This window comes from Mustelus asterias, chromosome 12, assembly GCF_964213995.1.
Source record: "Mustelus asterias chromosome 12, sMusAst1.hap1.1, whole genome shotgun sequence".
Taxonomy (NCBI): Eukaryota; Metazoa; Chordata; class Chondrichthyes; order Carcharhiniformes; family Triakidae; genus Mustelus; species Mustelus asterias.
The window spans coordinates 66,461,506-66,489,250 of NC_135812.1; the positions used below are offsets into that span (position 1 = coordinate 66,461,506).

The window sequence follows — 27,745 nt, forward strand, 5'->3', positions numbered from 1 at the left end:
GACAGATGGGTGAAGGCACCGGTTTTGCGCCGTGCTCACTTGTCCTGTAGGTATCTGGCTCTGTGCTCCTTCAAATGTCGAGGTTGCTAAGACTTCTCCATTTGGATCTCCCCTCCCTCTGTTGGACCTAACATACAGACTCCGAGATTGGCTTTCAGAATGTCTTTGTGTTTCGGACATCATGATGCCATTTCCCACGCTCAGCCGACTATCAAATACCACCTTTGCTGGGCAGGAATCCTTCATGCAAACCAGCTGACCCTGTGAAACTGAGCTCTAATCAGCAAGCTCTCAAGACCAGATATGCAGAACCTTGTCTAAACTTCAGAGTTAGGGATTTTATCCAGCCCCTTGATGTTGCAGAGTGCTCTAAGGCAGCCAATGTAGAATGTGTCTAGTAGCTTTGTGTGTGAATGCATGTGGCGCAGTAGGTTGTCCATGTCTCACAGTCATAGTAAAGTGAGGGTGAGAACCACTGCCCAGAGAACTTTGATCTTTGTTTTGAAATAAACTCCATGTTGTCTCCAAAGTCTGTGGGTGAGTCTGCTGAATGCTGAGCTTGTTTTTGCCAGGCAATGGGTGATTTCATCATCCAACGTACTGTGGAGGGGGAGGATGCTCCGAAGATAATAAAACTTCTGAACTGAGTCAAAATGGGATAGCTCATGTCTAAATAAGGGACTTGCTTAATGAATGTTCACAAAATGACATGCTTAATATTGATTCCCTGACCCTCAGAAAGAGTCAAGCCATTAATTGTGTTTGTTTACCATAACCGGGAGTCCAACAAGCCAAGCTCACAACTTGGTTACATTCTTAAAACAGATGCATGGCTGAACACTAAGTTAGCTGACAGCTACATATAGTAGTTAACATGTTTATTTTTTCAGTGCTAGCTCTGTCTTTAAAAGGGATATATGTACATATGTATAAAATATATGTATATATATATATATATATAATTATATGTAGTTAGAGTGTCATTCTCAATTAAATGTAAATTCCTCCTTTATTAGTCAGTTAATGATCTGGGACTACAGAGATTAGGCTGAAATATCATTTTTTCCTCATAGTCAGATATGTATGAGAATGATTAATGATTCCAAGACAATAATTCATTTTAAAATTGGTTTTAAGTAGTGAGAAATTAAGTATTATTCTGCTGCAATTTAGCAACATTTACTTTGTTCTAGTTTCTATTAAGTTTTCTTCTTAATAAAACTAGTTTGAAGTCCTGTTGAATTGTATTTTGGAGATACCTGGTGTGTCTGAAGCATGTCACACTGTTTAGCGAGCTTACCAGCAGCATAAATGTTGGTCACCTTGCACACAGTATTTCTCTGAGAATATTCTGACCAGAAAAAAGGTAGACTTTTCTTTTGTTTTTATTTATTCGTTAATTGAACGTATGGGTCACTGGCTCGACCAGTATTTATTGCCCATCCCTAACTGCCCTTGAGAAAGTAGTGGTGAGCTGCCTTCTTGAACGCTAGAGTCCATGTGGTCTAGGGACATGCACAATCCTTTGGGGCATCTTGACAAGTACATGAATAGGATGGGAATAGAGGGATATGGTCCCCGGAAGGGTAGGGGGTTTTAGTTAGGTCGGGCAGCATGGTCGGTGCAGGCTTAGAGGGCCGAAGGGCCTGTTCTGGCGCTGTAATTTTCTTTGTTCTTTGTCCCTGTTAGGAAGGGAGTTCCAGGATATTGATCCAGGAACAACAATATATTTCCAAATCAGGATGGTATATATCTTCGCAAGGAATTTGCAGGTGGTGGTGTTCCCATGTATCTGCTGCCTTTGTCCTTCTCGATGGTAGAGGTTGCAGGTTTGGAAGTTGCTGTCAAAGGTGTCTTGGTGAGTTGCCACAGTGGACCTTATGGATAATACACACTGCTGCCATTGTGGGTTGGTAGTGGAGAGAGTGAATGCTTGAGGTGTTAGATAGAGTGGCAATCAAGTGTTTACTCTTCCTAAATGGTGCAAAGCTTTTTGAGTATTGTTGGAGCTATATTCATCCAGAAAAATAGAATATTCCATCACACTCCTGATTTGTGCCTTTAAGATGGTAGACAGATTTTAGAGAATCATGAGGTGACTTATCCGCAGCAGAATTCCCAGACTCTGGCCTGGTCTTGTAGCCATCGTACTCAGATGGCTGATTCAGTGCAGCTTCTGGTAATCTCCAGGAAGTTGATAGTTGGGGATTCAGTGATGGTAATGCCATTGAATATCAAGGAGAGATGATTTGACTCTCTTGTTGGAGATGGTCATTGCCTGGCACTTGTGTAGGATGAGTGTCACTTACCATTTATCAGCCCAAGCCTGAATGTTGTCCTGGTCTTTCCGCACATAGACATGACTGTTTCACTATTTGCGGGGTCGTGAATGGTGCTGAATATTGTGAACTCATAAGCAAATATTCCCACTTCGAACCTTATGGTGGACAGAAAGTCATTGATGAAGTGGCTGAAGATGGTTGGGCCTAGGACACTACCCTGAGGAACTCCTGTCGTGGTGTCCTGCAATTGAGATGATTGATCATCAACCACCACAACTGTCTTCCTTTGTGCTAAGCATGACTCCAATCAGCAGAGAATTTCTATCACTGATTCCCACTGACTTCAATTTTGCTAGGGTTCCTTGATGCCATACTCGGTTAAATGCAGCGTTTGTGTCCACTCTCACCTCACCTCTTGAGTTCAGAGTTGTTGTCACTCACCTTTGAAAGTAATCCTTTGCGCTAAGACACACGAGTAAGTATATGGAGAGTCCTTTATTGCAATTAAACTACTTGCAATGATTTGTAAAATTAATATTTGCTTTCCAATTTTATTATTCAGCAAAGTTAATGAAATGCTTGTAAAAATATTGCTCACAACAGCTATTTAACTGCTTTTTGTAAAATTAAAGATTTTCCTCTCAATTTAGATTAGATCTGCAGTTATTTAAAGAACTGTAGAAGTTGTAACATCATACTGGTAAGGAGTACAAAAACTATGAAAGACAGCATGTCTAAAATAGTAGCACGGTAATTGCACAGCTGATCTGGGGAAACTCATATTTGAGAAGGTCAATCCAGTGTTCCTTGGAGGTTGCTCTATCAATAAGGGTCAGTCGCCTAAGAAAGCTGTTTCCACGATTATGGCATATTTTCATTATGTGAAAATAAGGTTAAACAACCAGGAGGAAAATGGTAACACTTTCACAACTCACGCTCTTTTGCTGGCAGTATTTCCTTCACAAAGTTTTCTGCTGGGTGCACAGCATGTGTTAGACTTTTGAGAATTCTAATAATGTGGCTGGTACGTTGATGCGCTCAAGGGTGATGAAGTTGCCAAGAAGGATGGAAGGGGATACATGCTTGTCAAAAACAAAATTTATTGGGCCAAAAGTTGTGTCAAAAAAGCTGTATAGATGTAATTTGACCATTGGGTTCATAGAATGTGAAACAGGACTGAGCAGAGGCCATTATTAACAAATTGCTTGCTACTTGGCCTTCTCACAGCAGACCTTTTGGGAAAATAGCTGATAGAAATCATTCGACTAGCAACGTATATAATTTATAAGACTCATGTTGGTGAATATAAATTAATATGCAGTCAGGTCCACAAAGATATAATTATATTATGTTTCCATCCTCTGTTAAGAGTTTAATCTTTGTGATTGAAATTTGCAAATGTAATTTTAAATTTAATTTAGTTGGTTATTAAAGTAATTTTCTAAATTTTGCATCACAGACAAATGCCGACTGCTGCATTTTTAGCAAAAATAGAAATTGCAGGAAATGCAAAGCCAATCCATTAAATTAACAAATGGCACCTTAATGTTTCAGACAAGTTCCCTTCAAAGAGTTTATACCCAAAGTATCAATCATATATTTTGTCTTTGTAAATGCTGAAGAACTTGCACTGTATTTCTAGAATTAATGATTTCTGCTTCATATTTCCAGAATTTGTGGTTTTCTTGTTCTTGACTCTGTGGAAACTTTGCACTAACTATAGAATTCAATGCTCACTACCACTTAGCCTACTTCCATTTTGAAACCAAAAGCTTAAAATGCTGTAGGAAAAGCTACAGTCACAATAATCAGCTAAGATAAGTAACTATAGATTTATTAGCGCAGAGCAGATGCGTTGCTGCCAGTACATTGCCCACCTAATGCCCAGAGAGAGCTTTGCTGCCCCCTACTGTTCTTTTACAATGTTATGACAGAGCAGGTGACAGCCTATGCAGGATTCGATGGGACATTAATTAGACTGTGTGGTTTAAAATATGTCTAGGGGAACCATTGGACCATGTGAACACTATTTAAAACTTTGGATTCATCTCCGACTGGTGATATAATCTGTTGAGGGTTGTATCCAAATCAAGTAATAGAACTTTATGAAAACAGATGACCTCTGCTTCCTGGTCAGTAGCACTTGATGCCCTGAGAATTCACATGGTGCTATAATAACTCTAATTTATTTTATAAGGTGTCCAGCTGGTCCAGTGGACTACCTGGATATCCAGTAAAGTGTGAACCTGTGAGAGGTCAGATTGCTAATCTGAGTCTTAAACGACACCAATAATATGTCAATATAAAGTGATTATGTATCATTAGTTCTACAGGTCTGAGATTTATGTTCATGCAGATGAACACTCTCCAGCATCTATTTATATTGTTAGCAGGAATATTAATGGAAAAACACACTTCCTAATTACATCAAAATTACTCAATTTTGTGTTTACAATACACTACACAATGATCAATTGGATTATTTTAGCATTTGAAAAAAATTAGTCATATTAGACATGGTGTTAATCATTTCAGAAATTAAATCAAATCCTGATTACCCAGTTAAAATGTTACCATTGCATCCATGCACATTTCAAGTCTGTTTTCCATTGATACAAAGATGGAACCCTGCTCATTGCCCTTTGTTGCCCTTAAAGTTGACTATTCCCACCTTAGCTGGTCTCCCAAATGTTATCTTTTACTCTTGAGGTCATCCAAATCTCTGCTGCCCATGTCCTTAGACTCACCAAATCCTGTTCTCTCCTCACCGCTGTGTCACTGACCTGCACTGGCTCTCCATCAAACCCCATCTTGATTTAAAATATCTCACACTCGTTTTCAAATCCCTCCATGCCCTTGCCCCTCATTATCTCTGTATTCTCCTCCAGCCCCCAAACCCTCCAAGATATCCACATTAGTGTCATTTTGACCTCTTGCACATCCCAAATTTAATCGCTCCACTATTGGTAACATGCCTTCAGCTGCCGATCTGCCAAGCTCTGGAATTCCTTCCTTAAGCTTCTTGCTCTACCTCACTTTCCTCCTTTTAGACACTCCGTGAAATCTACCTATTTGACCAAGCTCATGGGCGCCTGACACCCTGTCAAATTTTACTTTATAACACTCTTGTAAAGTGGGTTGAGACTTGTTTTTTACATACATGTTGTTGCTGAAGGACCTGGAGCCGGTTCCTCATTCAACCAGATCATGGCTGATCTGTACTTCCAACTCCAACACTTTGATCAATCCCCCTCGTCCAACAACAACCCGTCCATCTCAGTCTTGCACATTTCAATTTTCCCCGCACCTAGAACTATTCACAGATACAACTCCATACAATCAATTGCAATTTCAGCAGCACATGCTGCTGCTGTTTAAAACAAAAAACACCCGGGAGGTTCAAAATATCACCTCAATTTGCAGTTGTACTGCAGCCGGTGTGTCCTCTGAGAAACCTACCTCACCCAAGCGATCTGGCTTCAATCCCAGAAAGAAGTTTAACAACAGCAGGTTAAAGTCCAACAGGTTTATTTGGTAGCAAAAGCCACACAAGCTTTCGGAGCTCCAAGAAGGGGCTTGGAACTCCGAAAGCTTGTGTGGCTTTTGCTACCAAATAAACCTGTTGGACTTTAACCTGGTGTTGTTAAACTTCTTACTGTGTTTACCCCAGTCCAACGCCGGCATCTCCACATCAATCCCAGAGTCAGCGCATCAAAATTACAAGCGAAATTGACGGAATATACTCGCAAGTCTTTTTAAAATATATACCAGTAGTGGTGGGGTGGGGGGTACCATTACTCTTCCAGTAAAGTGAATTAACCGAAAAGTCCCAGTTATCTGAAGGTTTCGATGGCTAAAAGATCAGATTCAGGAACCTGCTGAACTGTAAACTGAAATGTCCCTGGACGGAAAGATGTGGAAAATAATGAGACTCAACTAGAAGTGGAGAAGCATCTTAACTCATGCGACAAATTGGGTCACTTTAAACGCCGCTGAAAATGAGGCGTCTCAGCCAATGTGACCACTTTGTATTTTGCCTAAGCAATGAACTCAAAACAGGTTACCGAAGGATTCTTAATAAAGACATTTACGCTCAGTTAAAAACGCAGTCTTAACTTTCTAATACTTTTTCAGATGTTTACTGGCTGGAAGAACGCCAGGACATTTTTTTTCCATATGGGCAGACTGACGTCCCGTCCTTAAAAATAGCCTCGGACGAGAAAGCGAGAGTTTTATTTTGATGGGGTAAGCAGGTCGTGGGGGGGGGGGGGGGGGAGGCGGTCAAGTCCTTTGTAGGCCAAATATAGAGGCTTGCTCTGCTGCGCCAGCAGAATGAGGTTGTCTATAAAGATGCAGCGGGGGAAGTCACCCATCACCCACCCTCTCAGCTTCACCCGTACGTACTCCAATGATGCTGCTGCTGCTGCTTTTCTCATTAACAAAGATGCTGTCGCCAGTATTTTTGAGCTCCGCCATAGTCATGCTGTTAAACACATTATCCCCCGAGTCTCGACACTTTGTCAAACGCTTGCTGTGATGTCAGTGCAGAGTGTAATGCGAAAAAATCGGGTTACGAGTTGAAAAATGACGAGCAGAACTATTTCAGTGGGTTACAGATAATCAATGTGTTGAATGAAATATCAGGCTAATGTTTTCCAATTATTCCTTTTGCAGAGCAGCCGTTGCTGAAGTCGTTCTTTATTTCCCTTCTGTTGGTGTGTGGAGATAACCAAGGTATGCGGCCACAATGTCACTAAACTCAAACTAACACTGTAGAACTTTGCCAGGGATTTATGATGCCCCCACTTCAGTACAGTTGACATTTCACTTGGGTTACTCACGCAGATTTGAGTCTGCAATGCATACATTAGACACGGGGAGAACATGCAAACTCCACACAGGCAGTGACCCAAGCTGGGAATCGAACCTGGGTCCCTGGTGCAGATTTTTACGGCCAGATTAGTATGCATTTGTATTTTCTTTCCATTGCAGTCACGTAGGCAGACGTGCCTGAATGCACTCCTGATATGAAGCTAGGAGGTACGATGTTATTGCATAAGAAGGCGGGACAGTGGCACAAAAGTCAATTGCTCATTTGGGAGAGCCGGTGCAGGTGCAACGGCCTGAATGGCTGCCGTTTGCGCTGTAACAATTCTGTGATTGGATGTTAACAGCAGAAAAGGGATCGGTAGGGGTGAAGGGCTCACCTGTGGAATCCACCCATGGTTACAATGCAGGAGGCTGGTTGGGTTGGGGGGGGAATGACGACGACGAAGGGGGAAGGGGGGGAACGACGATGACGACGAAGGGGGAAATGACGACGACGAAAGGGGAAAACGACGACGACGAAGGGGGAAGGGGGGGGAACGACGATGACGACGAAGGGGGAAATGACGACGACGAAAGGGGAAAGGGGGGAACGACGACAACGAAGGGGGAAGGGGGGGAACGACGATGACGACGAAGGGGGAAATGACAATGACGAAAGGGGAAAGGGGGGAACGACGACGACGAAGGGGGAAGGGGGGAACGACGACGACGAAGGTTATTGTCATATTACAATGACAATTTATAAATCACAAAACGGAACTTTTTCCAGAGAGTCAGCTGAGTGCAGGTAGATCCTGGCCGTAAAAATCTGCACCAGGGACCCAGGTTCGATTCCCAGCTTGGGTCACTGCCTGTGTGGAGTTTGCATGTTCTCCCCGTGTCTGCATGGGTTTGCTCCGGGTGCTCCGGTTTCCTCCCACAGTCCAAAAGACGTGCTGGTTAGGCACATTGGCCATGCTAAATTCTCCCTCAGTGTACCCAAACAGGCGTTGGAGTGTGGCGACTAGTGGATTTTCACAGTAACTTCATTGCAGTGTTAATGTAAGTCTACTTGTGACACTAATAAATAAACTTTAAAGACAAAATCCTGTGGACGTTGGAAATCCAAAATAAAAACAGAAAATGCTGGAAAAAACACCAGCAGGTCTGGCAGCATCTGTAGAGAGAGGGAGCGAGGAGTTGACGTTTCGATAGGAATGTGGCAAATGGACTCTTTTAACCTAGTTCAGCTCATTTAAGCACGGGCAAAGATGCGAGGTTTGACATACAATCAATCCGTCAATCAGACTGGGGAGATGTATTTTATACAACTTAGAAGATGTCACACTACAACTCTGGCAGCCCTTAGACCACTAAACCAACTTTGTGTTGCAGAGTAGCCGTCAGGAGCAGGAATTGCTGAACGCAGTGAAATGAAGGTCCTACATTCACACTCAGAGCGTTAATCCGAATTCACACGGGCACAAAATGATAGGAATGGACTGAATGTGTGCGAGGTCATTATGTCCGGAAATTCTAATTTTCCGGAGGACATTTTAGCGGTTGGAGATTGGATTGGTAACATTTACAGACATGCACCATTTGTGTTTGGACAGTAAACTGCAGCCATGGGAGATGCGGAAATGGCAGTGTTTGGAGAGGCGGCGATTTTCCTCCGTAAACCCGATAAGGAGCGATTGGAAGCTCAGAACATGCCATTCGATGCTAAATCAGCCTGCTATGTGATCGAAAAGAAAGAATTGTATGTGAAAGGTACAATCAAGAGCAAAGAGGGTGGTAAAGTCACCGTGGAGACACTCCTGGACAAGCAAGTCAGTTGAAAAATTGAAAATAAGTCAATTATCCTGAAACGCTTTCCTGTCTTCACAAGACTCTTTATATAACATTGGACTTTTTTTTCAGACGGTAACTGTTAAAGAAGACGAAGTCTACCCCATGAACCCTCCGAAATTCGATAAAATCGAGGACATGGCCATGTTGACCCACTTGAATGAAGCATCTGTGTTGTATAACCTCAAAGAGCGTTATGCAGCCTGGATGATCTACGTAAGTACAGGGGAGCTTCAGACCAGAGAATCATACAGCGCGGAAGTGCATTTCGTTTAAGGGCAATCCAATTAGTGGCACTCTCCTCACTCTTTCCTAGCACACCTGCACATTTGTTTCTATTCCGAGTGCACATTTTCTTTTTAAATTGAATCTGATCAATGTTTCAGACAGCACAGTACAGATCCCAATAACACCCTGTGCATAAAATAAATCCCACCTACCCTCCGGTCGGTCCTATGGCTAATTCTGGTCCTCCGCCCTCCTGCCAGCAGAAATGGTTTAACTTCATCAAATCCTTTGTAATTTTGAATGTTTCTGTTGAATCTACATTTAACCTTCTTCGCTATAATGGGAACAAAAATCCCATCTTATTCCCACAGTTGAAGTCACTCATCCATAATCGCCTCTGAATCCACTTGACATCCTCCAGAAAGTGAATCCACGCAATACTCCAACTGAGGTCCAATCAGAGATTTAGACAAGGGTTAGCGTAATGTCCTTGCTCTTGAGGTCTAAAGCCAAGGAGAACAGATTATTAATTTATCCTGTCACCTCCAAGTGTTTGTCGATGAGAATCCCCAGGTCTCCTTAGTCTTGCAGCCCCTTTTCAATTCCAAAATGAAACGTATCATTGAACAAATCAGCGGCCCTTCCTTTATAAGGCACCTTTTCTCTTACTGTAGACCTACTCCGGGTTGTTCTGTGTCACGGTGAACCCCTACAAGTGGTTGCCAGTGTACAATCCGGAGGTGGTGACCGGTTATAGAGGCAAGAAGCGACAAGAGGCTCCTCCACACATCTTCTCCATCTCTGACAACGCCTATCAGTTCATGTTGACTGGTGAGTATGTTTTTTTAATTCGTTGTGTTGGGTGTTCAGCGGGGAATTATTTTCATCCTCGTTGAAAATCGGAATAAATTTCGGCGAAACTCAGTTATCTAAACTTTAATCTCATGTTCGTTTTATTTGCAGATCGTGAAAACCAGTCCATTTTGATCACGTAAGTGTTGCTGCTTTAACATATTCAGCAGAGTTGTTAATGCAATTGGAATTCACTCCAGTATTTTTAATCGCCTCTGGTAATTCACGATTTCTTCATTTTCTACTCTTGCCCCGTCCAGCGGAGAATCTGGTGCCGGAAAGACTGTGAACACGAAACGTGTCATCCAGTACTTTGCATCAGTTGCAACGGCAGGGGACGCCAAGAAGAAAGAGACTTCCGGGAAGGTAAAAACATTGATGGTGTAAAATTCGTCATTTTAATTGTTTGGCTTTAATTCATTTCTTGACTCGGTAAATGCTCCAATTCCTGATATTTTTACAGGGCTCCCTGGAGGATCAAATCATCCAGGCCAACCCACTGCTGGAAGCCTTTGGTAATGCCAAGACCGTGAGGAATGACAACTCATCTCGCTTCGTAAGTTTCCTGCACATTTCCTGCAGTTGCATAAAGCAAAGCCCCGAGTGTGCGCGACACTTATTAGCAACAAAGTGTAACACAATGGATGATTCAATACAAACTCAATTGTGCACCTGTTGTGAAATTATGCTTGAAATCTCTGATTTAAATTATCTTTACATTCCAGGGTAAATTCATCAGAATTCATTTTGGCACCACTGGGAAACTGTCTTCTGCTGATATTGAAACCTGTAAGTTCTGCTGAATTTTATTTGCAAATATCAGCCAATCAAATTTTCAACATACGGGTTCTTCAGTGGATCTATATTTGTGTGTGTACATTCTCTCCAGATCTACTGGAAAAATCCAGAGTAACATTCCAGCTAAAAGCGGAAAGGAGTTACCACATTTTCTATCAGATGATGACCAATCACAAACCAGAAATTGTTGGTAAGAATGGAAGTTTTGGCAAGTTGCTCCCTTTATTTCTGTTCTTTGCCAGGTTGAAATGATTAGTTCTAACACGATAAATATACCTTAAGCTCATTTGAAGTAAAATCTGGTGTATTCTCTAATTAATGATGTTATTTGTCAACTTTATCTGATATTCATATTATAAATCCAATCATTAGTTTGTCAGTAAAATGAATACCAGTCAAATGGCGAATTGAAACTGAATTTGACAGGTTGTCTGAATGGAAGAGGGAAAGCCTGACTATAAAATTGGGTGAAACACAACTTTCATTCCCTTCATCACAATTCCTTCGACAAAACATTTGTTTTGCTTTCTGCAGAGAGTTGTCTCATTACCACCAACCCCTATGATTATCACTTCGTCAGCCAGGGTGAGATTTCCGTTACTAGTATCGACGATACGGAAGAATTGGTGGCGACTGATGTGAGTATCAGCCGTGCATCTTCAGTTGTATTTTCTTATCCTGACTCATGCCTCCTAAAGTATTTAAAAATTCAGGCAGTCAGCGCCAATCCCTCTTTTACTAGTACAAAACACGTCTAGAATGAAAATGATATGCAATATACACCGACAGGATAAAATCAAGCAATGTTTATCAGAAATGAAATGAAAATGTAGACTGTTTTGAGGTATAATATGGCAGAATGATATTTTAAAGTAAATTTCTTTTTATCCATAATTAAGTAGATGAAAGATTTCAAACCGTTTGAAACTGTTTCCAGTTATAACAAGTAATTTATTTTTGTTGGATTTTGAATCTATTGTTTGGGTTTAAAGACTGCCATCGACATCCTGGGCTTCACCGGTGATGAGAAATGGGGCATCTACAAACTCACTGGTGCAGTAATGCACTTTGGGAACATGAAATTCAAGCAAAAACAACGTGAGGAGCAGGCCGAGCCAGAAGGCACAGAAGGTAACAGTTTCGTACATCTCACATCACTACAGTATTTACTAAAGTCTGGACATTCAGAAGAATATTCTGAGACATAGTGTATTTCAATTTATAATCTCATACAATACAGGCGTTATTTTAACATTTTAGAAAAATGCTGGGCCAGTTTTGCGCTGCTGACCTCAAAGAAAGCTCTTGTGATGTCTGTGGCATGGACCTCCCCTTCCTGACAATCTGCTGCCAAATTAAGGTCATTTCAAGGTGTGCAGTAGCAGTGAGTTCACCAAGCAGGAAAATCAACCAATTACACTGAAGTGTTCTTCCAGCCAATAACCAGGAAGTTAGAAAAACTTTATCTCTTATTTTTATGTTTATATCTCCAAATAGTGAAATTAATGATTAGGATTGCAGAAAGACAGAAGCTAAAATATCATGTAATCATGCTTTAAAAAGAGCCTATTTGTATTTGTAAAATGTGGAAGTATTTATCCTCTTATATATTGTTATATATGAAATCTGACATTGAACAAGTATGAAAGTAATCTTCCAGGACCAGTGAGGCTGTTTAACAGTAATTATGAATTTAACACACAATTAAAAGCCCAGTTACATGTCATCCAACAAGCTATACTTTTTTCAGGGATTTTGAGAGAAACTAACAGTATAAGAGAGGAAATGCTCATTAGTTCAATTCCCTTGGTAGCAGATTGGGGAACTCAATGTCACAGACTCTGGGGAAATCTTGAATGACTGACAGTAACTTCTGGTTTTCCACATTATTCTGTGCATGTGTAGACTCCTAAAGTGTCTGTCAGTTTCAGTGGGGCAATAATGGTGAACACTGACAGCCTTGCTGCCATTATCACTGTAAAGTCTGGGCCATTCTTAAATGTGGAAGGAATTATCTGCATCTCCTTTATTAGTCCAGTGCCTATATACCTATGGTTAGTATCATGATCCCTTCAGTCAGTTAGATTGCAGAGATAGAGAACACTGTCCTTTAATCAGTTATTTCATCCAGATATGCTGAACATTACCAACTGGTAAATCTGTTGTTTCTGCAAACTGAAGGCTTTGAGACTTTGCTTTTTTCAAACCTGTGTGTGTGCACGCGTTCACCTGTGTGTGTGTATGTTTCTGCACTTACATGTGTTTGTGTACTTATCTGTGTCTGTGTGTAGGAAAACTGAGCACTATGGTTTAGGATTTCTCCCAACAAACACCTTTTTTTTGTTCACAGCTAGTAATCTAATAATCTTCTGCCTAATACTTGGGTAACAAGAAAAAAAAACAGTAGGTTCCATTGGAAAACAGGGGTGAATCAGGTCAGCAATCCCTGAAAAATGGCAGAGGAATCCTTCTCAGGATACACCTAATACAACGAATGTTACATCATAATTACTCTGCATAACAAGAAACGTAACTGGTTGCAATTAAAAAGTAACCTTCTGGTGTAAAGTGTGATATTCTGTGATATAAACATGTGCAAGTACTCTCATTTTATCCGATCCATCAAAGCAATTAGGCATAGTCCACAACAGACCATAGGTATCTCCCTCTCCAATACAGAGAGAGAGACTATTGGTTATAAACAGCTTGAACTGGTATGGTGAGAAAACAGGCCTCCATGAACTATCACAACCAGTATGGAAATTGAACCCACGCTGAAGACATTATTCTGCATCACAATCTAGTCAGCTAGCCAACTGAGCTAAAATTGCATCAATGAAAGAGATGATATAACGTTCCCTATTTGATACAGGAACAAAACTTTGCATTTATCAATTTGATATCTGTTTTGTCTTCAATACTGTTTTGAAAATTTGTGACGGAAAATACATGCATGTTGATTTACGGTCACTAGTGGTGTACCACTACTCACTCAGGGTTTCTATGGCAACATGCATTTTACACGCATGGTGCAGTCAGGAGCTTTCCATAGTGATAGTATTCCTTCCATCACAAGGTTAACCAGGAATCTCTCCCATTCTTACTGCCTGCCAGTAGCGTGTGTTGAAAGGATATGCAGGTTGACATTTGACCTGTATGTCCATATTATGCATGAACTTTCCTCAGCCATCAAGTCCTGCAGTGGGGATTGAACCCAGAGCTTTGACTTAGAGGCAGGGACACCAGCACTGCACCACAAGACATCCCAGCACCGATGTAAGGCATCTTAACTAAGCATAAGAAAATGTTACTTCTCAGTGTTTATTCCATTATCGCATTCCAAATATAAAATTAGATGTTATACACAAATATACTGGATTGTCATTTCTATTTTATTAGATGCCGACAAGGTTGCTTACCTGACTGGACTCAACTCTGCAGATTTGCTGAAGGCTTTATGTTATCCAAGAGTGAAGGTTGGCAATGAATTTGTGACCAAAGGTCAAACTGTTCAGCAGGTAAACTTTGAAGAATTTTAGTAAAGTAACATCTATGTAAACCTTTAATACATTTACTTTTGGCTTACTTTAGGTTTTTGACTAACATGAGTATTGTATTCTTTCAGGTCTACAACTCAGTTGGTGCCCTTGCCAAATCTATTTTTGAGAAAATGTTCTTGTGGATGGTTATCCGTATCAATCAGCAATTGGACACCAAACAGGCCAGACAGTTCTTCATTGGTGTGCTGGATATTGCTGGGTTCGAAATTTTTGATGTAAGAATCAGAAACATAAATATCAACAAAATAAATTACTGAAACTTTACTGCACTAAAAAGCACAATCCAACACTTAAATGAGACATTAATTTGCTCTGTATATTTAGTACAACAGCTTGGAACAGTTATGTATCAACTTCACCAATGAGAAACTGCAGCAGTTCTTCAACCACCACATGTTTGTTCTGGAACAAGAAGAGTACAAGAAGGAAGGAATTGAATGGGAATTCATTGACTTTGGAATGGATCTGGCTGCTTGCATTGAACTCATTGAAAAGGTCAGTGATACCATGCAAGACATTAATTAGAACTGAAATACATTTATGTGGACCCTATATTATTAAGTATCTCAGTGTTAACTGTCTTTATCATTGCTCCAGCCCATGGGTATCTTCTCAATCCTAGAAGAGGAGTGCATGTTCCCCAAGGCCTCAGATACTACCTTCAAGAATAAGCTGTATGATCAGCATCTTGGTAAGTCAAACAACTTCCAGAAACCCAAGCCTGCCAAAGGAAAGGCTGAAGCTCACTTCTCACTGGTCCATTATGCTGGCACTGTGGACTACAACGTTACTGGCTGGCTGGACAAGAACAAGGACCCCCTGAATGAAACTGTAATTGGGCTATTCCAGAAATCATCAGTGAAACTATTGGCTCAACTCTACGCTGTAACCGCTGAAGGTAAATTTCTAAGACACTCAAATATTGATATTGCTTTTTGTTAACATTGTGTTCTCCCATTTCCCAATCAGTTTAGAATAAACTAATTCGTTGCTTTGTTGTAGCTGAAGCCGCTGCAAAGAAAGGTGGCAAAAAGAAGGGTTCTTCCTTCCAGACAGTATCTGCTCTGTTTAGGGTGAGTTTCTCTGACATATATATTTACAACATGTAGCAAACCCAAGTTTTAGTAAATTTGAGTCAGCTGGGAAAATATTGATTAACAAATTGGTTGGTCTTGTATTATTATCACAAATATCATGGGACAAAACTGGACATCAAATTACTTTCTTATTCACCACATAGGAAAACTTGGGCAAGCTGATGACTAACTTAAGAACTACACACCCACATTTTGTGCGTTGTATAATTCCCAATGAGACAAAGACACCAGGCAAGTCTGACTCCCTGCCACAAGCTATACTATGTGAAATAATATTTTATTTTCTTTTGGAGAAGATAAATTACCTGTAAAATTTGTAATGTTTGTGAACACCTGTTTTTGAAATGGACAGAGTTCATGAAAAGACTCAACCTTCTTATCCTGTTGATAATTATTATGCTACATCCATCAGGTGCTATGGAGAACCACCTTGTCATACACCAGCTGAGGTGCAATGGTGTGCTGGAGGGTATCAGAATCTGCAGAAAGGGATTCCCAAGCAGGATCGTCTATGGTGACTTCAAGCAAAGGTAAGTAATCTCAAAAACTCTACATCAGTTTTTATCGCATCAAAATGATGAGTAAATTTGTTTCAAATAGGAGGGAAACTAACATACAGACATCTTTATTATAACAGATACAGGGTTCTTAATGCAAGCGCCATTCCTGAAGGCCAGTTCATTGACAGCAAGAAAGCTTCTGAAAAACTGCTCGGATCCATTGATGTAGATCATACACAGTACAAATTTGGACACACTAAGGTAAGATTAATTCAATCTTAACTTTATCAGTATGAAATTATGGGCTAATGAAACTGAACAATGTCCCCCAAGGGAAACTCAGTTTTCAATTTAGTTTTAGAATCATCTCTCTCCGCAGTGTGCACAAGTATATGAGATAGGACAACACACTGGCAAAAAATGGAAATGGAAGAGTAAATTATTTTCCAGTGTCCAATATGCAATCCAAGAAGTAGTAACTTATTTGACATGTTGAAAATTAAAAATTTGTGTTCATTATTAAAGGTGTTCTTCAAGGCTGGTCTCTTGGGTACACTTGAAGAGATGAGAGATGAAAAGTTGGCGCAACTCGTTACCCGCACACAAGCTATGTGCCGTGGATTCTTAATGCGGGTTGAATTTACCAGAATGATGGAAAGGAGGTAAACATCATCACATGTGATCAAAAAAGTAAATTTGTCAGTAAAAAATATTTTATATAATTGTGGAGTTTCTTCTGATACAAAAGCTGTAGAAGGATGGTTATGCACCGTGTTCCTCTGTCTAACTGTATTCTTCAGGGAAGCACTGTATACTCTACAGTACAACATCCGTGCATTCACAAATGTCAAACACTGGCCATGGATGCAATTGTATTTCAAGATCAAACCTCTTCTGAAGAGTGCAGAAACTGAGAAGGAAATGGCAAATATGAAAGATGAGTTTGCGAAGACTAAGGAGGCACTTGCCAAATCTGAAGCACGAAGGAAGGAATTAGAAGAGAAAATGGTGGCTCTTGTTCAGGAAAAGAATGATCTGCAACTCCAAGTCCAAGCGGTATCAATATTCAAAGTCTTACTAAGTAACTTCTGCAGACAACTTGTAAAAAATAGAACCGGGAGTAATTCATGGTGTCCTTTTTCTGCAGGAAGGTGAAACTCTGGCAGATGCAGAAGAAAGATGCGAGGGATTGATTAAGAATAAAATTCAACTGGAAGCAAAAGTGAAAGAAGCTAATGAAAGATTGGAAGATGAAGAAGAGATAAATGCTGAACTTACAGCTAAGAAGAGGAAACTGGAGGATGAGTGTTCAGAATTGAAGAAAGATATTGATGATTTGGAGCTCACTTTAGCCAAAGTTGAAAAAGAAAAACATGCAACAGAGAACAAGGTATGAAGAGGCGGTCTTTAAAATGTATAGTAGATCTGTAACTCACTGCAGAATGCTCATATCTGTTGATTACACTTTATAAAATTATTCTGTGCACTTGAATTTTGATGAATACAGGTGAAAAACCTCACTGAAGAGATGGCTACTCTTGATGAAAGCATTGCGAAAGTAACTAAGGAAAAGAAAGCCCTCCAAGAGGCCCATCAGCAGACCTTAGATGATCTTCAGGCAGAGGAAGACAAAGTCAACACTCTGACCAAAACAAAGACTAAGCTGGAGCAACAAGTTGATGATGTAAGTCTTCTTAAACACAGTTGGATCAAGTGGACTTGACATAATCCCCTTTGAAGCAAATGTTTACAATATGTGTTTTTCCTTTAAAGCTTGAAGGTTCTCTGGAGCAGGAGAAGAAACTTCGCATGGATCTTGAACGTGCTAAGAGAAAGCTTGAAGGTGACTTGAAGCTGTCACAGGAAACCATAATGGATTTGGAAAATGATAAGCAGCAACTGGATGAAAAGTTGAAAAAGTAAATATTTATCTTAGTTTTTGTGCAATTTCCTTTGCTGAAATTCTTAACCAATCTGTCCTATTGATTAGATTATTGGAGATATTGAGACTTCAGACAGGGAATTTTCAGTAATTAGCATGACCTTCTGAAACATTAGTTATTGCATGATTAGTCACTGATCTAGTGTATGTAATCAAGAGTCACTGTTCAGAAAAGAGGACTCCTCATTGGGAGTAAGATGTTAACTCAAGAATTAAGGTTGCATTTAAAATAATCCATCGTTTCAGCATGTCAGTAAAAACAGATTTCATACTATCAAAGAATCCCAACAATGCAGGAGGCCATTTGGCCATCGTGTCTGTTCTGACATTCCATCAGAGCATCCCACCCAGGCCCTATATCCATAGCCCCATGTATTTGCCCCACTAATCCCCCTAATCAACACATCTTGGGACACATAAGGGGCAATTTAGCATAGCTAATCCACCCAACCTGCATATTTTTGGATTGTGGGACAAAACCCACGCACACACGGGAAGAACGCACAAGCTCCACACAGTCACCCAAGGCCAGAATTGAACCCAGGTCCCTGGTGCTGTGAGATAGCAGTGCTAACCAATGTGCCACTGTGCCATCCTGCTATGAGTTCATTAAGAATGGGTGGCACAGTGGTTGGCACTGCTGTCTCACAGTGCCAGGGACCCGGGTTCGATTCCATCTTTGGTGACGCTGTGTGCTTGTTCTCCCTGTGTCTGCATGGTGTCCTCTGGTTGCTCCAGTTTCCTCCCACAGTCCAAATATATGTAGGTTAGGTGGATTGGCCATGCTAAATTGCCCCTTAGTGTCCAAAGGAGTGGAGGTTAGATATAGGTGGATTTGCCATGGTAAATGCATGGAGTTATGGGGATAGTGCTATTGGGGTTGCCTGGGTAAGATGCTCTTTCAGAGAGTCGGTGCAGATGCAATTGGCCAACTGGCCTCCTCCTGCACAGTAGGGATGAGAATAATACAGTAATTTCCTTACTAAGTGATTTCGTTGAATTTTTCACTCTTACCATTAAAGGAAGGAATTTGAGATCAGCCAACTTCAAAGCAAAGTTGAAGATGAGCAGGCTTTGGCTTCACAACTGCAGAAAAAGATTAAAGAATTACAGGTGATTTAAATGTTCAATAACATTAGTGATCCATCCTTTGTAAAGGTGATGTGCATGAACTGATGTTACTTGTTCTAAAATTATAAATCAATACATATTCATCTTAAGGCTCGTATTGAAGAGCTTGAAGAAGAAATTGAAGCTGAACGTGCCACTCGTGCCAAGACTGAAAAACAGAGAGCTGATCTTGCTCGGGAACTTGAAGAGATCAGTGAACGTCTAGAAGAAGCTGGCGGTGCCACTGCAGCACAGATTGAAATGAACAAGAAACGAGAAGCAGAATTTCAGAAGATGCGCCGCGATCTGGAAGAGTCCACCCTACAGCATGAAGCCACGGCTGCTGCTCTTCGCAAGAAGCAGGCTGATAGTGTTGCAGAACTTGGGGAACAAATCGACAACCTGCAACGTGTCAAACAGAAACTGGAGAAAGAAAAGAGTGAGTTGAAAATGGAAATTGATGATCTTGCCAGCAACATGGAATCTGTGTCTAAAAACAAGGTATGGTTCCAAATGTTACTAAACCTTCTCTTTCCTATAAATGTGCTAAATAATTGTCTGTTTATTTTCACACCATTTGACAATTCTGCATATTGGCTTTAGGCAAACCTTGAGAAAGTGGCCCGGACTCTTGAGGACCAGGTCAGTGAACTGAAGACCAAACATGATGAGCATCAGCGTTTGATCAACGATTTGTCAACTCACAAAGCACGTCTTGGAACAGAAAATGGTATTTATCAGTTGCATAAGCATTTATTTTTTGGTGTCTAGAAAATATAAAGTTGTTCATTTTTTTGCTTGGAATCACTTCTGATTTGCAGGTGAACTGAATCGCCAGTTGGAGGAGAAAGAAGCCTTGGTATCTCAACTAACAAGAGGCAAACAAGCATATACTCAGCAGACTGAGGAGCTCAAGAGACAGCTGGAGGAGGAAACAAAGGTACCAGAATAATTTATGTAACTAATTCATATAAGCTTTATAACAAAACATTATATATTCAATTTAAATTGTCCAGTTTGCAACATTTTAAGATTTGATTGATGTGATTTGATTGTCTAGTAATTGACCTCAGATACTACTATTAAAGGAGTGAATAGTCCTGGGTAAGACACTCTGTCAGAGAATTAGTGCAGTCTCGATGGGCCGAGTGGCCTCCTGCACTGTGGGGATTCTAGGAATCAAGATTTATTAACACAGTAATAATCACAGATATATTAACTATTATGCTATCACCAATTTCAGGCTAAGGGTGCCTTGGCACATGCCCTGCAATCAGCCCGCCATGACTGTGATTTGCTCCGTGAGCAATATGAAGAGGAACAGGAGGCAAAGGCCGAGCTCCAACGTGGCATGTCCAAGGCCAACAGCGAAGTTGCTCAGTGGAGAACAAAATATGAAACTGATGCAATTCAGCGCACAGAGGAACTGGAGGAGGCCAAGTATGTTAGAATGAAATGAGAATTTGGTTTCCTACAAAATGCTGTTTAAGATGATGTTATTAGAACATCTTTGCTTTTGCACATTTTAGGAAAAAGCTTGCTCAGCGTTTGCAGGATGCAGAAGAGCACATTGAGGCTGTGAACTCCAAATGTGCTTCACTGGAAAAGACAAAACAGAGATTGCAAAATGAAGTGGAGGATCTAATGATAGATGTGGAGAGGGCAAACTCAGCAGCAGCAGCTCTTGACAAGAAACAGAAGAACTTTGACAAGGTAAGAGTTTGTTTATTATTGTTTCTCATTTTCTATCATTCTATATATAACAGCAGTTTCACATTAATGTTAAGTAAATTCAGCTATAGATAGATACAGGTTTAACATAGGATTAGACTGAATTTTTGAATGGACTGTGCTCTTCAGAAAACCATCCAATAACATTTAAATTTCACAACAGTTGGAGTGCAATTCGCTTTCCCACAAAATGCTGTGAATGTTGTCCAAATCAAAATGATGAAGCCTAAAATCGATAGATTTTTGTTGGGTAAATTTATTAGGTATTTGTAGGGAAGGAGATATATGACCTGAGGTACATGATCTAATAAGACAGCAGATCAAAGTTGAGGGGCTGAAATATTAACTTCTCTATTTTTTATAAACAAATTTTAAATATACTCACTGTGCACTGAATTTCCTGGACATTTTAAAATTTAGTCCTGAACCTTTTTAGATAATAATAATAAAGCTAATACCATCCCCTGCTCTGCCTAATAAAATATAGGGTGCTATCTTACCAGCTCACCACGTTGGTTGATCAATGGGGTAAGCTGGAAAGATAGCACAATGATGGGGCTTACACGCAGGCCAAGGGTGGGCTGCGGAGGAGGTCGCAATGGAGGTGACATGTTGGGAGTCCTCCAGGGACTCATCGGAAGAGTCCTGATGCCGGCGACCTGCGCTGTGGGGGTAGGGGGTTGACAATACCACTGATGATGGGGGTGGGGGTCTGATGTCTGTGGGTGTGGGTGGGAGGAGGTCTCCTGGTTCAGTAGGAGCTCGGGGCGCCCTGTGCAGTGTCTTCACCGGCATACTTGGGCTCCGTCCCCTTAGCAGTGCAAAGCTTCCAGTTGTCAAAACAATTAACAGACTGCGATAGATTGAATTGCTGCACTCGCCCAAAACACCGGATTCTCGTTTTCAAGCTATGATGACAAAATCTTTTTTGTAAATGTTGCCCATATTCTTACAGAAGCAGACCGTTGTGCATGCATCAAGTTCTCTTGCAACAGGCATAAAATGAGTTTCATTCCAAAGTTTAGTTCCAGTCTGTCCTCAATACTCCCCAGCTATCATCTCATGTCAGCATTGGGATAGAATCGCATTCTCCCATTTCACTTGTACGTTTTGCAATTGTCCGCCACAGATCCTGGCAGACTGGAAACAGAAATATGAGGAAAGCCAGGCTGAACTGGAAGCAGCTCAGAAGGAGTCTCGCAGTGTGAGCACTGAGCTCTTCAAGATGAAGAATGCATATGAAGAGTCTCTGGAACAACTTGAAACTCTTAAACGAGAAAACAAGAATCTGCAGCGTAAGTTTTATACCTCTTATTATTTTAAGCATTTAAGAATGTTAATATTAATAAATGTACATTTACATTGCTGTTAAAATCTACAGTAAAATGCTATTCTTGCCTAGTGCGCTTTGCATAATTAAATCAGTCTCACATCATGATTATAACCATATATTGGTCTGGTAATCTTAGTTTCATCACCACAAAATAGTTATAATTTAAAACTTTTTGCACGAACTAGAGGAGATCTCTGATCTGACTGAGCATCTAGCTGAAAGCAGCAAGGCCCTCCATGAACTAGAAAAGGCAAAGAAGACAGCTGAGCAGGAGAAGAGTGAAATTCAAGCAGCTCTAGAGGAAGCAGAGGTAAAACTAATAATTGTTTTATTTTAGTCTTTATACAATAGAAATTGAAGTTTAGAATAATAGTATGCCTCATTCTGCACTGTGGGGATTCTATGATTTGTTAATTAGTCCATATTTGCTCAACTGACTATTAATTTTGTGATAGATTACAATTTTTAAAAAACTTTGCATCACCGAGGTTAAACTAATTGGCCTGTAGACTCTGGGGTTTCCATGCATCACTTTTTAAACAATACATTTTGTCATTATAATTTGCAAATCTTCAATCCTCCGTATCTAAGGTGGATTGGAAGATTATTGCCAGCGGTTGCATACTTTCAACCCTTTTTTGCTTTGTGCCCTGGAATGCATCTAATCTGGTCCTAGTAGTTTACCAACTTTAAGTATAGCCAGCTTTCTTCAATAGTCAATCAAGTAACATCGACAAACAAATGGGTGAAAAAGTTTGGAAATCTCTTCTGCATATGACAATTGATGCTTGATCAATTTTTAATTTTAAATCAGAAATCGATAGATAGATATTTTGTGAACTAAATGTTCTCTGGGGTATGAGGCAAAGGCAGATATATGGAGTTAAGTCACAGATCAGTCATAATCTCATTGAATGGCAGAACATGCTCAAGTGGCTAAATGACTTACTTCCTTTCCTGTAGTTTTATGTTCCAACAATGTAAGGATAGATGAATTTAGTGCACACTAGGATCACAGAGAGTACAAGCAACTTTTATGACTGTAACGTGAAATTTTGAAAAATTATAGGCTTCTCTGGAACATGAAGAGAGCAAGATCCTCCGTCTTCAGCTAGAAATGAACCAAATCAAATCTGAAATTGATAGGAAAATTGCAGAGAAAGATGAGGAGATTGACCAACTGAAGAGGAACCACCAGAGGGTTGTAGAAACAATGCAAAGTGCCTTGGACGCAGAAATCAGGAGCAGAAATGATGCTCTAAGAATCAAAAAGAAAATGGAGGGTGATCTGAATGAAATGGAGATTCAGTTGGGACATGCGAACCGTCAGGCTTCCGAAGCTCAGAAACATCTCAGAAACCTGCAGGGTCAACTAAAGGTTTGTTTAATAGGACATTTCTCTTTGATTTATTGTTAAATTTAATATACTCCTAAATTCTGTGCAACCTTCAACCAATAAAGTAAATATAATACATGTTTCCATGAGCCAACTAGCAGTTTTAGAATTGTCAAACTACTCAAGATTTTATTCAAAAAATCATTTGAATTTTTGTTAATATAATATAAATACTATGGTTCACTGCAATATCTGCTTTCAACATATTTCTGCCATCTAAATAGGATACCCAGTTACATCTGGATGATGCTGTCAGAAGCCAGGAAGACTTGAAGGAGCAATTGGCCATGGTTGAGCGCAGAAGTGGTTTGCAGCAGGCTGAGATTGAAGAAATGAGAGCAGCACTGGAACAGACAGATAGATCTCGCAAAATTGCTGAACAAGAGCTTGTTGATGTCACTGAGAGAGTACAGCTGCTGCACTCACAGGTTTGTACAGACATTGATGACAATTTGAACTTGGGAAGAGTGTGGCTGAGGCCTCAGATCACCAAGGAAGCTGGCATGGCCTGCGTGAGGTGATTTTGTTGGAATGAATGGCAGAAACTCATTAATAGTGTTAGATGCATTTCCCACCTGGAACCAGATTAACTGTTTGGTTTGAAGGAACATCAGTGACAGGAGGCTGCAGCATATGCCACCCTTTCACTGCCTCAATTCCCAATTTCTGGAAATCCCACAATAAATTGTAAATTGAATTTCCATTTGTTCAGTCATGGTGCTTATAAACAAGGCTTGAGCCTATTTGTGGTTACAGTTTACAATTCCTACAAAACATGTTATTACAAAATGATGTCTCCTGCAGAACACAAGTCTCATCAACACCAAGAAGAAGCTGGATGCTGATCTGAATCATCTCCAAACTGAAATGGAGGAAACAATTCAGGAATCGAGGAATGCTGAAGATAAAGCAAAGAAGGCTATCACAGATGTAAGCCACAAGTTAACTTAATTATATGTTCACATTTTCACAAATGGTGATTTGTCACACTCAATTACTTTGTTCATACTATTTCAAGTTTGAGCTTGAATAATGATTTTCTCCATTACCTCACTGTTATAAGGCTGCCATGATGGCTGAAGAGCTGAAGAAGGAACAAGATACCAGTGCTCACCTTGAACGAATGAAGAAGAACCTTGAGCAGACAGTGAAGGACCTTCAGCATCGTCTGGATGAGGCTGAGCAACTGGCAATGAAAGGAGGAAAGAAACAACTCCAGAAACTGGAGGCTAGGGTAAGTGGCATAACTGTGTTATCATGTGCTGCTTGCTAAGGCTTGTGAATATAATGAAGTTTTGGCTATAAAACAAGATTCATAATTTTGCAGCAGTGCGTATCTTGCACAAATGTAAATTAATGCCATTTGGTGACTGGTTTAGGTGCGTGAGCTGGAAAATGAGCTGGAAGCTGAGCAGAAACGATGTGCTGATGCTGTCAAAGGTGTTCGCAAATATGAAAGAAGAGTCAAGGAACTGACTTATCAGGTATTTATGAGCTGGTTATTTGGCATGGGAACATCATTGTGGGAACTGGTGGTAATCATTACTTTTACAAAGTATCAATGTAACTGCTGCCTCTTTTGCATCATTTACAGTCTGAGGAAGACAGGAAAAATGTTCTGAGACTGCAGGACTTAGTTGATAAACTGCAACTGAAAGTTAAGGCTTACAAGAGGCAATGCGAGGAGACTGTAAGTACCGAGGACAGTAGTTCCTTCAAAATGTTTTCTGAGAATTATTTCATAAAGCTAAAATTTAGATTTCAAATATTTGAGTTTTTCCCTATAGTGTAAAGTTCATCAAATACTCGTGCAATCCACATTAAAGGCAAGTCAGGAATATCAAAAATCTGATCATACATAAATCATAGTGGGTCATTAGGTTTAACACCACCTCATTTCATTGATTAATGTATCCTGTTCAATAAGAACATATTTAGCATTGTAAACTTCAATTCACATTAACGTGAATCCAAATCCAGAACTATGGTACAGAATCATTGCTGTCATTATCAAATGAATCGTCAAATTCATCAAAACTTTCTGGAAATCAGGTACCCCAAAAATACACTCAGTACATTTATTAATTTTTATTATTACTGATGGGATGTTGGTGTGATTGGCTGGGCCAGCATTTATTGCCCATTCCTAATTGTCCTTCAACTGAGTGGCTTGCCAGTCAACCATATTGCTGTGGATTTTACCATTTGTAGGCAAGACCAGTTAAGGATGGCAGAGTTCCTTTCCGAAAGGCCATCAGTGAACCAGAAGGTTCTTTTCTATAAGTCAACAATGGCCATTACTAAACTTTTAAAATTCCAGATGTTCATTGAATTCAAATTTCATCACCTGTCCTGGATCTCTGGATTACTAGTCCAGTGACAATACCACTTTGCCATCGTCTCCCCCTGGGTTCACCATCAATAAATAGTTACAATTAACTTTCTTATATTCGAGTGCTTTGAGAATTATCTCAGATTTTTTTCTTCTTTGTTAACAACATGAGCCAGAGCAGGGGAAGATTACAGTGAACTGTCATTAATCTGAAATTTTTCACCTTTCATTTTATACCCTTTCTATATTAAAATCTGGACACCATTGCATATTCCAATTAATTGGTCTGGATGTACACGATTACATTTAATCACCTTTTATATTTGTCATATAACTGCAACATAATTTAAGAATATTGTGACCAGAGGAAATCTGAACATGGCATTCAGATGAGAAATCATATGTGACAGAGTTCTTCATTTTATTTTCATTCAATTCCCTGCTTCCAAGGATATATGCTGTTTCCTTGGCCCTGGTGTTTTAAAAATTATACATGGTTCCTCAAATCCAATGGATAATCTTCATTTGCTATCGTTTCAAACAATTCTAGAAATGATTTGGTCTGATTTATTGTTTTTTGGGACTGCATTGTATAATACCCTCTAACATTTTCCCCAGGAGAATTAATTATGATTTCCTGATTCATATCTAACTCTTTTGAATTTCAGGATTATTTTTTATATGATCCAGACTCCAAATGCTGTTCTTATGGAATTTGTAAAAACATTTATGAAGCTACACCTATTTTGTTAATGAATATGTTGTTTTGCACCATTTTGGCACATAAATTAGACCACATTATGTCTCAAGTCTTCCATCCAATTTAGGCTGGATTCAAAATCAAGTCACAGATATAAAAGAACAATGTGATAAGCTAATTCATTATTCAGTCTTATCTCACAAAGAAGTAAAGATGGTGCAGCTTGTGAAGAGTTGTATTGTAGATATTAAATTGTGTGGATCACAGCATGAGAACTGATAGTCACCCCTCCCTCCAAACACATTTGTCAAAACCTGTGTGAAAGTTTCACTCTTTTATTATTCAAGGGAACAGCTACATTCTCCTACGGTCAATATTCTAACCTGCAACCTAATCATTTCTTCTACTCCAACCCCTTTAGGAGGAACAGGCCAACATTCACCTGTCCAAGTTTAGGAAGGTGCAGCATGAACTGGAGGAAGCTGAGGAACGTGCTGACATTGCAGAATCTCAAGTCAACAAATTGAGAAGTAAAAGCCGTGACATAAGTATAAAGGTATGCTGGATGTAAATGATTTCAAAACTGAATAAATAGTGAAGCTTAAGAAACATTGACCAAAAGTGTTGGTAAAGATTTCTATTATTTGTCAGAATATAAATAATATTTTAAAAGCAATCTTTACATGATATTGATTTAACCATTTGCAATTTCTTTTTGCCCATTAGTCCTCCGCTGAAGAGTAGATGACAATTTGAAATGGTCCAAAGAAGAAATCCACAAAATGTGTGTTCCTTTGTAACATAGTTTTATAAAGATAGCTCTGTCAGTAGAAATAAAAGCGCATCTATGAAAAATCTTTCTTTGTCATCTTTATCTGTTAGCTGTCTTGATAATCATTCTAGGAATAAAAATGCTGCACAGAAAAATCAATGAAATTATATTGTGAAAAAAGCTTGGTGTGACAATAGGAAGGAGAACCTATTAGATTGGTGCACATGAAATTTTGTATCAGGAACTCCCCCCCCGCCCCCCGCCCCATCCCAATGCTGGTCCCACGCCATCCTGTGCCTCTTACCTGAGCTCTGAAAACCATCCCTTCCCTCAAAGCCCAGGACGTAGCTGTCTCTGGCAGTCATCAGTCTTCTTCCTGCTCCTCGTTGCAACCCAGCAGTGCTCACCATTGAGCCGTGGGGCTGTTAGATCTGCTAGCTACTCCAGCATCT

At 40.0% G+C, this 27,745-nt stretch overlaps 2 protein-coding genes across 46 annotated transcripts in view; one reads left to right on the top strand and one right to left on the bottom strand.

Annotated features, from left to right (window-relative positions):
* Window positions 1-27,745, bottom strand: part of gas7b (growth arrest-specific 7b) — a 718,490-nt gene that overhangs the window by 529,879 nt on the left and 160,866 nt on the right. The window lies entirely within an intron of this gene.
* Window positions 6,660-27,378, top strand: LOC144501536 (myosin-4-like). Its single transcript, XM_078225357.1, has 41 exons — window positions 6,660-6,678; window positions 6,957-7,016; window positions 8,708-8,923; window positions 9,015-9,158; window positions 9,845-10,001; window positions 10,134-10,161; window positions 10,283-10,388; window positions 10,486-10,578; window positions 10,748-10,811; window positions 10,912-11,010; window positions 11,355-11,458; window positions 11,813-11,951; window positions 14,220-14,338; window positions 14,446-14,595; window positions 14,705-14,875; window positions 14,978-15,278; window positions 15,383-15,453; window positions 15,621-15,708; window positions 15,890-16,007; window positions 16,115-16,238; window positions 16,503-16,639; window positions 16,778-17,033; window positions 17,125-17,367; window positions 17,485-17,661; window positions 17,751-17,896; window positions 18,942-19,032; window positions 19,141-19,530; window positions 19,633-19,759; window positions 19,851-19,969; window positions 20,273-20,469; window positions 20,559-20,742; window positions 21,890-22,055; window positions 22,279-22,403; window positions 23,163-23,471; window positions 23,714-23,917; window positions 24,294-24,419; window positions 24,553-24,723; window positions 24,869-24,973; window positions 25,084-25,179; window positions 26,943-27,077; window positions 27,248-27,378. Exons 3-41 carry the CDS (start codon window positions 8,720-8,722, stop codon window positions 27,263-27,265), a joined length of 5,802 nt encoding a protein of 1,933 aa, XP_078081483.1. The 5' UTR covers window positions 6,660-6,678; window positions 6,957-7,016; window positions 8,708-8,719; the 3' UTR covers window positions 27,266-27,378.

Excerpts from the sequence above, each read along its gene's own strand:
- LOC144501536 (XM_078225357.1), top strand. The coding sequence starts at position 8,720 with ATGGGAGATGCGGAAATGGCAGTGTTTGGAGAGGCGGCGATTTTCCTC. Across the intron at positions 11,011-11,354 it reads TCACAAACCAGAAATTGTTG|AGAGTTGTCTCATTACCACC; the intron begins GTAAGAATGGAA and ends TGCTTTCTGCAG. Across the intron at positions 15,454-15,620 it reads CAGTATCTGCTCTGTTTAGG|GAAAACTTGGGCAAGCTGAT; the intron begins GTGAGTTTCTCT and ends TTCACCACATAG.